Source organism: Callionymus lyra, chromosome 1, assembly GCF_982586985.1.
Source record: "Callionymus lyra chromosome 1, fCalLyr1.hap1.1, whole genome shotgun sequence".
NCBI lineage: Eukaryota > Metazoa > Chordata > Actinopteri > Syngnathiformes > Callionymidae > Callionymus > Callionymus lyra.
Genome location: NC_141818.1, coordinates 54,762,949 through 54,778,644, shown reverse-complemented (window position 1 = coordinate 54,778,644; position 15,696 = coordinate 54,762,949). Strand labels below are relative to the sequence as shown.

Sequence of the window (15,696 nt, the reverse complement as noted above, 5' to 3'; positions counted from 1 at the left end):
AGTTTGTTTTTTTCTTCACTTAATGCAAACATTAACTCATTCAGTACGAATAAAAAATGTATATAAAGGCACATTCAAGGGGTGAGGGTCTTGCAAAAGTGAAAAGATGTAATTTAATTGCAGATTTTGTGTAAACCTCTTAGACAAGTAAGTGTTTACTTGTTGATCAACCTTCAGTCAAAACGGTTTATTCAAAAACGGACTTTCCCAAAATATCTATTTGACACTTTTCTGTCTGTCAGTCAATTGTTTATTTTCTTGGTCCATCTATCCTTAAGACACTATTAATACAGTCCTGGCAAAAATGTATCTGACTGTCACTGAAGTTTATTTTCTCTCCTTTTATAAGTTCTGAAAACTTTCTATAACTACAGTTATTCAGGCGTCCTCTCAAAATCCCACCTTCCTCGCAGCCCTTGAACGCATCATCTCAGCAGCCGCTTCACAGGATTTCAGCCGCGCGTTAATCGCCTTCAGCGGGGACGCGCACCTGAGGTCCCGCGCCAGGCTCCGGTCAGATCCATGTTGACCCTCTAGATCCATGTTGACCCTCTAGATCCATCTTGACCCTCTAGATCCATGTTGACCCTCTAGAAGGAAGGATCCCCGAGATGTCATGAGGTCAGAGGAGATCTCGGAAGATACTGAGGAGCAACAGGCGAAGCGAACTCGCTGAGGCTCGAAGTGAGAACAGAACCATGTCCCTGCTGTGTGTCAGAGGTAAGACCTGCTGACACTTAATGTTTAGATGTTTATATACATGTTTATATTTGAGATAACACTGCTGTGTGTCAGAGGTAAGACCTGCTGACACTTAATGTTTAGATGTTTATATACATGTTTATATTTGAGATAACACTGCTGTGTGTCAGAGGTAAGACCTGCTGACACTTAATGTTTAGATGTTTATATACATGTTTATATTTGAGATAACACTGCTGTGTGTCAGAGGTAAGACCTGCTGACACTTAATGTTTAGATGTTTATATACATGTTTATATTTGAGATAACACTGCTGTGTGTCAGAGGTAAGACCTGCTGACACTTAATGTTTAGATGTTTATATACATGTTTATATACATGTTTATATTTGAGATAACACTGCTGTGTGTCAGAGGTAAGACCTGCTGACACTTAATGTTTAGATACATGTTTATATACATGTTTATATACATGTTTATATTTGAGATAACACTGCTGTGTGTCAGAGGTAAGACCTGCTGACACTTAATGTTTAGATACATGTTTATATACATGTTTATATACATGTTTATATTTGAGATAACACTGCTGTGTGTCAGAGGTAAGACCTGCTGACACTTGATGTTTAGATGTTTATATACATGTTTATATACATGTTTATATTTGAGATAACACTGCTGTGTGTCAGAGGTAAGACCTGCTGACACTTAATGTTTAGATGTTTATATACATGTTTATATACATGTTTATATTTGAGATAACACTGCTGTGTGTCAGAGGTAAGACCTGCTGACACTTGATGTTTAGATACATGTTTATATACATGTTTATATACATGTTTATATTTGAGATAACACTGCTGTGTGTCAGAGGTAAGACCTGCTGACACTTAATGTTTAGATGCATGTTTATATACATGTTTATATACATGTTTATATTTGAGATAACACTGCTGTGTGTCAGAGGTAAGACCTGCTGACACTTAATGTTTAGATACATGTTTATATACATGTTTATATACATGTTTATATTTGAGATAACACTGCTGTGTGTCAGAGGTAAGACCTGCTGACACTTAATGTTTAGATGCATGTTTATATACATGTTTATATACATGTTTATATTTGAGATAACACTGCTGTGTGTCAGAGGTAAGACCTGCTGACACTTAATGTTTAGATGCATGTTTATATACATGTTTATATACATGTTTATATTTGAGATAACACTGCTGTGTGTCAGAGGTAAGACCTGCTGACACTTAATGTTTATATACATGTTTATATACATGTTTATATTTGAGATAACACTGCTGTGTGTCAGAGGTAAGACCTGCTGACACTTAATGTTTAGATACATGTTTATATACATGTTTATATTTGAGATAACACTGCTGTGTGTCAGAGGTAAGACCTGCTGACACTTAATGTTTAGATACATGTTTATATACATGTTTATATACATGTTTATATTTGAGATAACACTGCTGTGTGTCAGAGGTAAGACCTGCTGACACTTAATGTTTAGATGCATGTTTATATACATGTTTATATACATGTTTATATTTGAGATAACACTGCTGTGTGTCAGAGGTAAGACCTGCTGACACTTAATGTTTATATACATGTTTATATACATGTTTATATTTGAGATAACACTGCTGTGTGTCAGAGGTAAGACCTGCTGACACTTAATGTTTAGATACATGTTTATATACATGTTTATATTTGAGATAACACTGCTGTGTGTCAGAGGTAAGACCTGCTGACACTTAATGTTTAGATACATGTTTATATACATGTTTATATACATGTTTATATTTGAGATAACACTGCTGTGTGTCAGAGGTAAGACCTGCTGACACTTAATGTTTATATACATGTTTATATACATGTTTATATTTGAGATAACACTGCTGTGTGTCAGAGGTAAGACCTGCTGGCACTTAATGTTTAGATACATGTTTATATACATGTTTATATTTGAGATAACACTGCTGTGTTTCAGAGGTAAGACCTGCTGACACTTAATGTTTATATACATGTTTATATACATGTTTATATTTGAGATAACACTGCTGTGTGTCAGAGGTAAGACCTGCTGACACTTAATGTTTAGATACATGTTTATATTTGAGATAACACTGCTGTGTGTCAGAGGTAAGACCTGCTGACACTTAATGTTTAGATACATGTTTATATACATGTTTATATTTGAGATAACACTGCTGTGTGTCAGAGGTAAGACCTGCTGACACTTAATGTTTAGATACATGTTTATATACATGTTTATATTTGAGATAACACTGCTGTGTGTCAGAGGTAAGACCTGCTGACACTTAATGTTTAGATACATGTTTATATACATGTTTATATTTGAGATAACACTGCTGTGTGTCAGAGGTAAGACCTGCTGACACTTAATGTTTAGATACATGTTTATATACATGTTTATATTTGAGATAACACTGCTCTGTGTCAGAGGTAAGACCTGACACTAGATTAATGTTTATATAAATGTATATATTTGAGATGTCAGAGGTAAGACCTGACACTTGATGAATGTTTATATAAATGTATATATTTGCGATATAAATGTATATATTTGAGATGTCCCTGCTGTCAGAGGTAAGACCTCCCGGACTCTTGTACGATGTATATATTTGACAAAGTTGGTTCACCAGGATAAATCACTCACTTCCAAATATTAGCGACTAGCATAAGATTAAACCTTGAGCTAAAATAACTTGTATAAATAAAACATCTAATTCTATATTTATTGCGTGTTTATTGTCCAACAAGAACGGTGTCAGAAATGAAGGCAACATGTTAAGATTAACCAGCAATAATATAAAATATTTTGCCAGAATTCCAATCTTTAAGTTTGAAAAGACCCATTTGGACACCCTGGAAAGGAGGGCAGCTGCAGACTATATTTTTAAATGACAAATTTATTTATTTATTTTTTGTTTATACAAAACCAGATGCTACTGATGCTGCGAACGCTTTGATGAGCAGATCTGTGCATCGACGTACAGGCTTAAGAGTTTAATGCTATAATAGCAGTTTTTCATCAGGATTACGAGACTAAAGATTAAATTGTTTCTATACATTGCGGCTCTGATATCAGGATAGTAAGTAAGTCATGGTTATTTCTATCAAACACTCGAGCTTTCCCTGAAAATATACTTTAAAAGCTGAAAAAGTAGTTATTTTTCTGGGTTTGACTCGAATAATCAAACATGTCATTAAATAGATGCTGATGAATTATTTTGCCTTGATGTTAGTTTTAAACGTATTTCTCTATTGTCTTGGTTCTGAAAAGTTTGCGTAAAATAAGAAATACATTTGGAGGTACTTTTGATCATTTTTAACTTTCACAAACACTAATGTTTTTACATTAACTGATTTAATTCTTCCAGTGTTGAAACATACTCAGATATTATTGTAATAAGCTGCTAATAACAGCATTAGTAAATTACAACTTCTATTTCTAAAAGGTTTTGATATTTAACATTAGTTCATAGTTTCATCTCATGATGCCTCATTTATACTGTTTAAAATAAATATATAATTATCTAATTTAACCTAAAATCTCCACACATGAAGGAAACAGGTTTAGTTAAAATCTCAGCCTGGATTTGTAATAAATGTAAAATCTTTAATCTGTAAAAAAGTAAATCAAAAGATACTCTTTAGAACCATCCGTGCATCTAAAGCAGCCTAACAGGGTTGCATCGTGGGGGCAGCACTCGATGGTAGACGTCCAGTGTCTCTGAAGCAGCTCATGGACTTCATAACGTTCTGAAGCACGATTTCTTATTTAAAGTTGATTTAATGTTGAACAGTTTAGGTGCTTTTTCCCTCAAGCATGATTTAAATCGGTCTTTTCTACTTAAAGTCACTTGAGATTCTAAATAAAGTCCAAAAAAACATCGGTTGACCCTCGACTGTTTTTCTTCTCTCAGACTCAAATTGAGATAAACGGGAGTTTTGACGCTGACCTCTGACCTCCTAAGCATCTTACCAACAAATGACTTCATTCAGGAAATGATTAAAAGGTTACTCTGGTATTTTCCACGTCGCTCCAGATTTCAAATCCGTTGATGGATTTTTCTCTTCATGCAACGATTGTCTCTGCGCCTCGTTCTCGTACCAATCGTTCTGAACGTTTCTCATCTTCGGTGGCGAGCGGCGCCCGAGGGCAGCGGCGCCGGCGGCGCCTTCTATTACGACGATGTGTGGACGGACAGAACCACAGCTGGGTCGCGCTTCACTCCAGCAGGTTTAATGAAACTTTCATTGGCTCGACTGATTCGACCAGTAAAGCCTCATGTTGTCACTTCTTAACTCGAGCTACACTTCGTTTATGTTAGTATAACTAGACGCTGATCATCAACCTTTTATACCCTTGACTGGTTTAACGTCAGAATTATATCCTCAGACCAGCCTTCAGATTAAACAATAAATCAGAATTATTCACTCATTGTCACTAGTTTAGTGAGTCAACTCGCCTGAAACGAATGAGAGTCAAAGTAAGTAAGTAATATTTATTTATATAGCGCTTTTCGAGACCAGGGTCACAAAGCACTTAAACAATCAAAACAATACTCAAAAAAGTACATACTTGAAAGGCAAATGTTACTTAAAAAAACATCTTTCAGACAATATTCATCACTAGAACTGATATGACGTGTGTGGCCTGGATTATGGCTCAGAGATGATGATGTCAATAACTAGAGACTTGTATACGTGAGGTTAAAGGAATAATGGTTTGATGATTGGAGTTTGATAACAGTTTGGTAAATGTGCCAAGATGTGATTGAGATTCAAACCCCTGTTGTACAGGAAACCTTTTAGGGTTTTATGTCACAAGCTGTGTCTCAAATCTCATACTTGTGTACTTAAACTGAGTGTTTTTAGTGCATAAGTGCGTCTCAATTCTTAGTATGTGAATATAGTGCTCCATACACACTAAAATACTAAAACAATCACAAAACCCTTTCTACACTAAAAAACTCCATCTTAGTGACGTTGACGTGTGTCATACATTTTATATATTTATACATACACATGTTCTTCCAGGTGTATTTTCAGCAGCAGTACGAGGACGACGCGTCTTCGCTGCTGATACCAGCGTAAATATCTCGCCAATATTTCTCACATTACTTGAAACCAAACGTGCTGCCAGCAGGTGGCGATAGAGTTCAAACAGTTGGTTGATAGTAGTAATAAATAGTAGTAGAAGAAGAAGCTGTCGCGTCATTTCCTGTTAGTTTGTAGCAGCAGAGTTTGATTTGAGACATTCTGTGGAGGATTAGTTACTAGTTAGTACGTACACTATCCTGATGATACTAACTTCTAGTATACTAAGAGAAGTATGTTTGAGACATACTATCTGTGGAGGATTAGTTACTAGTTAGTACACTATCCTGATGATACTAACTTCTAGTATACTAAGAGAAGTATGTTTGAGACATACTATCTGTGGAGGATTAGTTACTAGTTAGTACACTATCCTGATGATACTAACCAGTGCACTGAGAGAAGTATTTGAGAAACAGCACTGGTTGTATATTTGCTTTATTCATGATTACAACATGAACTTCATGATCATATATCATCATCTTGATAACAAACTGTCCTCGATATAACATTTTTTTTAATAGTTTTCTTTTTGGATTTTAAAAAAACTTAGTATTTTTCCCATTGATATTTGGCAGCATTTGACTTATTGATCGTGAAGTTAGATCCGTGCAAAGAGATGGAGTGTATTACAGTGTATTACAGTGTATTATAGTGTATTACAGTGTATTACAGTGTATTACAGTGTATTACAGTGTATTACAGTGTATTACAGTGTATTACAGTGTATTACAGTGTATTACAGTGTATTACAGTGTATTACAGTGTATTACAGTGTATTACAGTGTGACTGGACTCATGACTGGATTATTAACAGATTAATGCTCATATGTTCACCAGTGTGAAGGAACGAGACGATCGATGCATCAAATCTCCAGAGACGTTCTCGTCCTCGTGTGCAGATGTTGTTTCCAAACCTTTTATTGAAGTTAAAATAAACAAATGTTTACAAACGTCTCACTCGGAAGTTCAAGAAGTCGATCCCTATCAGTTTAACACGGTCTAGAACTGAAACTAATGTGTATTTATAGATGTTTGGATCAATACTGCACAACAAGATATATATTTATATAATTATAGAGTTTTAGATCCACTCTTTATGGCTGGCTTATCCAGTTCCCTTTGGTCCTCCTTTTGGTTTTGAAATTATACCTGGAAATGATGTCAATTAAATTGTGACCAACCTTTTTATTTGAATAGATACTTTTTTGATCCCCGATATTCACCTGTTACAAAAATAAATTCTCATAAAATTCCAAGAGACTACATCAGAATGGGGGCGGGGCTTATGCAACATCCCCAAAATACTAATCAGAAAAAGTATATCAATTCTGATTAACATCACATTTAAAAACCCATCGTGGACAAACTGAAGACACATTAACTACTTAATTTACGCAAAATTCAAACTTTTCAAATCACGCTCATGTCGACCAAGAGTTGGGATTATTTATTAGTAATCTGTTCCTTTTTAGTGTTACAGGCTATACTTTACACTACTGTAGACAGTATGTACTCTGGATGTACTCGTGATATTCACCCGGAGTAATCCGCTTTATTTGGCTGTTATTCTTTAAAGTCCTGCCACAAATGAGCGTAAAATAGAGACTTGTTTATATTTTTTCTGAATAATTCTTCTTTTCCAACTGTCATTACAAGAGGGACGTTACTGACGTAGTTTGGATGTTTTTAAGAGTCTTTTTGGATGAAGATGAACCAAAGCTCGAGTCATTACATTAAAATGGATGTTGATTTGTGTTTACACTTTTGTAACAGTTTGTTTAGTGTCTAAACCAGAAGGATGTGTTTCGCCTGCAGTTGATTCAGAATTCTGAGCCGCTCTAGTAGAAGAACTCACATTTCTCCTTCAAACTCTTCACTGGCTGCTCTAGTAGAAGAACTCACATTTCTCCTTCAAACTCTTCACTGGCTGCTCTAGTAGAAGAACTCACATTTCTCCTTCAAACTCTTCACTGGCTGCTCTAGTAGAAGAACTCACATTTCTCCTTCAAACTCTTCACTGGCTGCTCTAGTAGAAGAACTCACATTTCTCCTTCAAACTCTTCACTGGCCGCTCTAGTAGAAGAACTCACATTTCTCCTTCAAACTCTTCACTGGCCGCTCTAGTAGAAGAACTCACATTTCTCCTTCAAACTCTTCACTGGCCGCTCTAGTAGAAGAACTCACATTTCTCCTTCAAACTCTTCACTGGCCGCTCTAGTAGAAGAACTCGCATTTCTCCTTCAAACTCTTCACTGGCTGCTCTAGTAGAAGAACTCACATTTCTCCTTCAAACTCTTCACTGGCCGCTCTAGTAGAAGAACTCACATTTCTCCTTCAAACTCTTCACTGGCCGCTCTAGTAGAAGAACTCACATTTCTCCTTCAAACTCTTCACTGGCCGCTCTAGTAGAAGAACTCACATTTCTCCTTCAAACTCTTCACTGGCCGCTCTAGTAGAAGAACTCACATTTCTCCTTCAAACTCTTCACTGGCCGCTCTAGTAGAAGAACTCACATTTCTCCTTCAAACTCTTCACTGGCCGCTCTAGTAGAAGAACTCACATTTCTCCTTCAAACTCTTCACTGGCCGCTCTAGTAGAAGAACTCACATTTCTCCTTCAAACTCTTCACTGGCCGCTCTAGTAGAAGAACTCACATTTCTCCTTCAAACTCTTCACTGGCCGCTCTAGTAGAAGAACTCACATTTCTCCTTCAAACTCTTCACTGGCCGCTCTAGTAGAAGAACTCACATTTCTCCTTCAAACTCTTCACTGGCCGCTCTAGTAGAAGAACTCACATTTCTCCTTCAAACTCTTCACTGGCCGCTCTAGTAGAAGAACTCACATTTCTCCTTCAAACTCTTCACTGGCCGCTCTAGTAGAAGAACTCACATTTCTCCTTCAAACTCTTCACTGGCCGCTCTAGTAGAAGAACTCACATTTCTCCTTCAAACTCTTCACTGGCCGCTCTAGTAGAAGAACTCACATTTCTCCTTCTAACTCTTCACTGGCCGCTCTAGTAGAAGAACTCACATTTCTCCTTCAAACTCTTCACTGGCTTCCAGTTTCTTTCAGGATCATTTTAAAATTCTGGTTCTTACTTTCAGATCTATTTGACCTTCATGATCTGATCCAGACTTACACCCCAGCTCGGGCTCTGAGCTTTGGAACCATCTGTGTGTCTGATCATCTACTGACTCCTTCAAGAAACATAAAAAATATATATTTTCGGTTTAGTAATTGTTTTGGAAAAAAAGGAAAGTTGGGGAAACATTGCATTAAATATTGTGTTCAAGGTTTGAAGGTTTATTTTAAAGTCAATTATAAGATGATATTTTCTGTTTCCCATGAATAATTAACTTTTCTTTGAGGCTGAGATGCCAAAGACAACAGAAAAGTACTTCTTGCTCAGCAGTTTGAGTCGCGGCTTCCTTGTCACTCGTTGAATTGAAGCGTCAAGCGTTGATCGCGGCTGTCAGAACCACAGAAGAGTCCAGTCCTTCTGAACGACACACTGAGGATGGGGAGGAGAGCGTCAGATCCCACTCTCTGCTATTCCTGGCCGTGATTAGCAGCAGAATAAATGCACGGAAGGTTGTGTGTCGTCGCTCGTGTGACTCTGGGAAGGAAACTGGTTCCTGTTGTACCTGCACAGGTGTGGTACCTGCACAGGTGTGGTACCTGCACAGGTGTGGTACCTGCACAGGTGTGGCACCTGCACAGGTGTTCGCTGGTGTGTCAGAGATCTCTGGACGGAGCAGGACGTCAAGCTGGAATGACCGGGACGGCGTAAAGCCTGGGAGGCCCGTCTGAAGAGGGGGTGGGGACGAGGGGAGAAAATAATCCCCCTTCGCCATCTGCTGCGTTCGCTGTCCTCGTACGAGTGTTTGGCTGCAGCTCACGTGGTTCTGCACTTCCTCCTCATGCCTGATACTTCCTGTGTGGACCGACCCGTCTGCGCTGCTTCCAACTCGCTCCATAATTCCTCATTTTACTGAGAAAAGATTAAACATGAATCAAATAAGGTCCTAAATAAGGTACGAGTCATAATCAGCACAAAAGCTTCACTGGTTGAAGTGATTTTTATCATTTTTCTTTGATTTTACTGAATGAAAATCAACAAATAATATCAAGTAAACGATTAACATTCTTGATGTTTTTTCACAGTATTCAGTCGGTGTGCGTCAGTAGATTGTGTTGCGTCACATTCTTGATGTGTTGTATTGAAGCAAAAGAAACCTTTGTTGAGGGACCAAAAAAAAAATGGATTTAAAAGGTTCAAAATGAATCACACTGTCATGATTCCAACATGAATAGAAGGATCTGATTTGTCTTTTCATTTCTTAAAACTAAACTTATCTTAAGTATTCATGTGTTAGTTTTCCTTCAGCGAACACATTCCGTTTACACTTATTTTGTCATTTAAAATTCCTGTTGTTTCACATTTAAACTCTTTATACGTCACCATATCAACGAGTACATTAATGTACTTTTATTTTGAGCCAAACATCCGCTGAGTCACTTGAAACGACGTGTGCTGTAAGAGTCGTTCAGTGTTTATGTTTCAAAAGTATGTAACGTTGTTTACATGCAGGTTTGAAGGGAATCATGCGGTCGATCCACTCGTCCCTGAACTGATGAGAGAAAAGAAAAATACAAACGTAAAAAGAATTAAAAAACAACAAAAACAAACATTATTGACTCTGTTTGCTGCCTGAGACGATGTGACATAAATCTTATTTTCCTGTAAACATTATTAGTCCTCAACTCGACTCGAGGTCCAGGAGAGACACAGGCCTCAGTCTGAGGGTCTCTCGCCCGACCTTGAGATTTTTGTTGAATTCTATGTGTTATGAATCTGTATCATCGTTAATATATAATCAAAGCTTTCTGGATGTTAAACTCTTAACGTGATGACATTTCTTTCTAAACCATCTGATTGTGAACAAAAGTGAGTCTCTTGCTCTGAACAATATGATGCCACCATTGAGAGCTTCCATCAACCATCAGACACGCTAGGATTCAGTGAAGGAAGCTGATATGAGATTAAACGGGTTAATATAATAATAATAATTACTGATGATTTAATTGAATCTTCCTATTTCAATTGAAATTGCATTAATGTCATAAAACACTGGTCCTGTTTCAGGAAACAAAAGACGAGGAGACAAAGTTTCCCAACATATAGTCATGAGGTGTTAGGGTCTCAAACAGTGGTTGTTGGAGGTACTGAACCCCAGCAGTTTCATATGCCCATTCATCGAACCCCTCTTAATGAAAAATAAAATATGATTTCTTTTAATTCAAGACATAGAAATGTATATGATATGTTTCTGTATTTACGTCTCCTTGCAGCTTCAAGAAGTTTCCTTTAGTTTTGTCGTGCGAGACGAGAGCTGCTCAACGTGGCTTTAAAATCATGAGATCATTCGTGATGTGAATCCATGTCGTACATGTTCCACCACTTTCCTCTTTTTCCCAACATAGTTAGTATGGATTGAAATATTAACAAGTAAATCACACTAGTACTACCACGACTGTTGTACTTTGACTACTGAGCACTAACTTCACTGCAGCACAGATCGAACAGTGAAACATGATCGTCTGCAGACAGTGATGGACAAGTGTGTGTCACTAATTTATACCATAATCCAAGTGTCTCTGAACCCCTGAGACCGACTCACCGAACCCCTAGGGTTTGATCGAACCCAGGTTAAGAACCACTGCTCTAAAAGGTTGTGTGTGTGTGTGTGTGTGTGTGTGTGTGTGTGTGTGTGTGTGTGTGTGTGTGTGTGTGTGTGTGTGTGTGTGTGTGTGTGTGTGTGTGTGTGTGTGTGTGTGTGTGTGTCACACCTACAGTACTAGATATGTCAGTCAAGTGGGTCCTCGCCGGGGTGTGCGGGTCAATTATTGGAAGTGTGTTACTGACGCCTCATCCCGGTCGCCGACCTCGACGCACTCAGACCCGCGGTGAGATGAAGGAGCCGACACTAAAAATAGACCCGCAGTCTGGCTTGATGTAATGATACCTCTTTGGTCTACGCTTGGCTGCTGCACATCTGTGCGCCCCGTTTACCTTTTTTAAAATATAAACGTCATGTCGAATTACAATCAATATAATTATCTCATGGATTCAAATCAAACAACAAATAATATATTGTTATTAACGTGAGTAAAGTATAGATCTTCCAACAGTAGAACCGACCAAACATGTGTGTTATTATTGTGTCGTACAGTCGTGTCGTCTCTCGGCACAAATCACTGCTTCAGGTTCAAACTTGTCTTTATTGATCTTCAAAGCTCCACTTCCACCTGTTACTTCAAAGAAAGTGGATCAGAACCAGCAGCCATTAAACCTCGCCGTCCGTCTAACATTCAGCAGATCCTGCTGCCGATGTTAAGTGTTTTCAACATTAGAATGATTTCTTCAAAGCCAGTGTTTCCATCCGACTTCAATGAAGTTGTTTATATTGAGTTTATTTCCAGATTCTAGTTTACAATAAACGTCATATTGTGACGTAAAGATCAGACGTACAGACGTGAACTTGGCTACAGCATAATTGTTGATAAAATGCATTTGACACTATATTTCGAAGTAAAGTCGTTTTTTTGGGGCCAAATCTGTCGCCAGGTCAGATTATTATTGTCCACAATTATACAGAGACTTTTAAACACAGTAAAACATGTTGAAATGTGTTTGAAGGAGAAAAAAAACCCTCTTGAAGGAGTCAGTAGATCATCAAACACAGATGTTTCTTGAAGGAGTCAGTAGATCATCAAACACAGATGTTTCTTGAAGGAGTCAGTAGATCATCAAACACACATGTTTCTTGAAGGAGTCAGTAGATCATCAAACACACATGTTTCTTGAAGGAGTCAGTAGATCATCAAACACACATGTTTCTTGAAGGAGTCAGTAGATCATCAAACACACATGTTTCTTGAAGGAGTCAGTAGATCATCAAACACACATGTTTCTTGAAGGAGTCAGTAGATCATCAAACACACATGTTTCTTGAAGGAGTCAGTAGATCATCAAACACAGATGTTTCTTGAAGGAGTCAGTAGATCATCAAACACACATGTTTCTTGAAGGAGTCAGTAGATCATCAAACACACATGTTTCTTGAAGGAGTCAGTAGATCATCAAACACAGATGTTTCTTGAAGGAGTCAGTAGATCATCAAACACACATGTTTCTTGAAGGAGTCAGTAGATCATCAAACACAGATGTTTCTTGAAGGAGTCAGTAGATCATCAAACACACATGTTTCTTGAAGGAGTCAGTAGATCATCAAACACACATGTTTCTTGAAGGAGTCAGTAGATCATCAAACACACATGTTTCTTGAAGGAGTCAGTAGATCATCAAACACACATGTTTCTTAAAGGAGTCAGTAGATCATCAAACACACATGTTTCTTGAAGGAGTCAGTAGATCATCAAACACAGATGTTTCTTGAAGGAGTCAGTAGATCATCAAACACAGATGTTTCTTGAAGGAGTCAGTAGATCATCAAACACAGATGTTTCTTGAAGGAGTCAGTAGATCATCAAACACAGATGTTTCTTGAAGGAGTCAGTAGATCATCAAACACACATGTTTCTTGAAGGAGTCAGTAGATCATCAAACACACATGTTTCTTGAAGGAGTCAGTAGATCATCAAACACACATGTTTCTTAAAGGAGTCAGTAGATCATCAAACACAGATGTTTCTTGAAGGAGTCAGTAGATCATCAAACACAGATGTTTCTTGAAGGAGTCAGTAGATCATCAAACACAGATGTTTCTTGAAGGAGTCAGTAGATCATCAAACACAGATGTTTCTTGAAGGAGTCAGTAGATCATCAAACACAGAGATGGTTCCAAAGCTTAGGAGCAACAGTCTGGAAGGATTTCTCTCCTCTGGTCCAGAAGTTCAGGAACCATCAGTAGATTCTGATCCACAGACCTCAGAGCCCGAGCTGGGGTGTAAGAGTTTGAAGGAGAAATGTGAGTTCTTCTACTAGAGCGGCTCAGAATTCTGGCTGCAGAGTTTTGTATGAACTTCAGGCGAAACAGATCCTTCTTGTTTGGACACAAAAACAAACTGTTAGTCCAGGCGAGAAGAAACAAACACATGGATTATAAGATCCAGATCATGTTGTCAGTTAATTGAAAACTCTTTGTATATTAAGTAATGGTGGTCGCATGGCTGTGGTTATGACGGCGAAACACTATTTTGATGAGAGAAGCAAAGATTATTTTTGTGTAATGAGCAACATTAAACTAGTTTTCTTGAGTTGAATAAAGTACAATTACTGAAAACAATATTATTGCGATAATTCTCCTAAATATTGCGATTAAATATGTTTATTTTTCAATCTCCTCTTTTAATGCATTGTTTCTCGAATAAAATATATAATTCACTTTATATTATAATGTATTTCTTTGTGATTGTTAAGAGACAATCTTTGTTTCTTAAGCGAATGTTCATTTAGTCACTTAAATTACACTTAATTAAAGTAAATCTGGTTCTTACTGCTTATCAAGATAAATGATATGATTCAAGATATATTGGATACTGTAGGAACTGCTTTAATTCCTTTTTTTAAAACCAAAATATGACGATTCATCAGCTTTAAAAGATGCTGGAGTCGATGGTTTCCTCTCGTCCTCAGTCATCACTGTATCCTCTCGTCCTCAGTCATCACTGTATCCTCTCGTCCTCAATCATCACTGTATCCTCTCGTCCTCAGTCATCACTGTATCCTCTCGTCCTCAGTCATCACTGTATCCTCTCGTCCTCAGTCATCACTGTATCCTCTCGTCCTCAGTCATCACTGTATCCTCTCGTCCTCAGTCATCACTGTATCCTCTCGTCCTCAGTCAAAGCCATGATCTCGCAGGATTTACATTTTTCTTGAGCTGTGAAGGACACAGTGACGACGACTATTTAGCTCAAAAATGAACAAACGCTACACACTTTATTCAAATACAAACCATGCTCATGAATATTAATACATTATCGTGACAGAAATATATGTCAGTGTATCGATATTTCACTGCAGGTCTCTTTCGTAACAGTTTACTTCAGAGGGAATCCCCGTGACTTTCACCTCCAGCTCTGCTGTTTAAACCTCAGGATTACAAACTCAGATGCAGATGTTGACGTCTGGCTCTGGTCTCCTCCGAGGTCAACCTGAAACCTTCATCAAAGATCAGTTCATCAATCATCTCTGTGGGATTAAGAAACTATTGACAGCATCCATGTTGACGAGATCATTTCTGCTCATTTCTTCTTCGTCGTAAAACACGAGTCGTCACAGGGTCCGAGGATTAGCAGGTTTTAACCTTTGACCCCCAGCCAGTCACAAAGATAGCCCTCAGTCATTCTCTGTTACATCTGCAGTACAATGCAGCAGCATCTAGTAGACTTCACCGCTTAAAGCATTAGCTCGGAGGGATTATCACTGAGTGCTCAGTCACTAGTGGCAAAGATCCTGTCGTACGATCGACTCACTTCCTGCTGTTTCAACCTTCGATCGAGATCAGCTGCTGATCAGCTGCTGATCATTTACAACAATAATAATCAATGTGTATCTGAGAGTCAAGTGAAGGAGTTTCTGCAGTTTGACTTTGAAAAGAACAAACCAGAGTCTCATCAAATATAGTGTGAAGTATGAGTGTGTTTCCAAGATCTTGGTGATAAGATGTGTATCACAGTACAGTACAGTATAGTACAGTACAGTATAGTACAGTACAGTATAGTACAGGGGCAATGATAAAATATATGATGATACTGTAGGAAGAATGATATATTTGTGGTATTGTCCAGTACTTGACTCTGGTGTTGTGATAGTGTAGTA

The 15,696-nt window shown here is 37.9% G+C and overlaps 1 protein-coding gene across 1 annotated transcript in view; it reads left to right on the top strand.

Annotated features, from left to right (window-relative positions):
• The first annotated feature begins 482 nt into the window (after positions 1 to 482).
• Positions 483 to 15,696, top strand: part of LOC148090165 (protein unc-13 homolog B-like) — a 198,597-nt gene continuing 183,383 nt past the window's right edge. Inside the window, exon 1 of the mRNA XM_087779050.1 lies at positions 483 to 720. Within this exon, the coding sequence (XP_087635176.1) occupies positions 699 to 720 (22 nt within the window). The 5' untranslated portion in view covers positions 483 to 698. The remainder of the gene's footprint in view (positions 721 to 15,696) is intronic.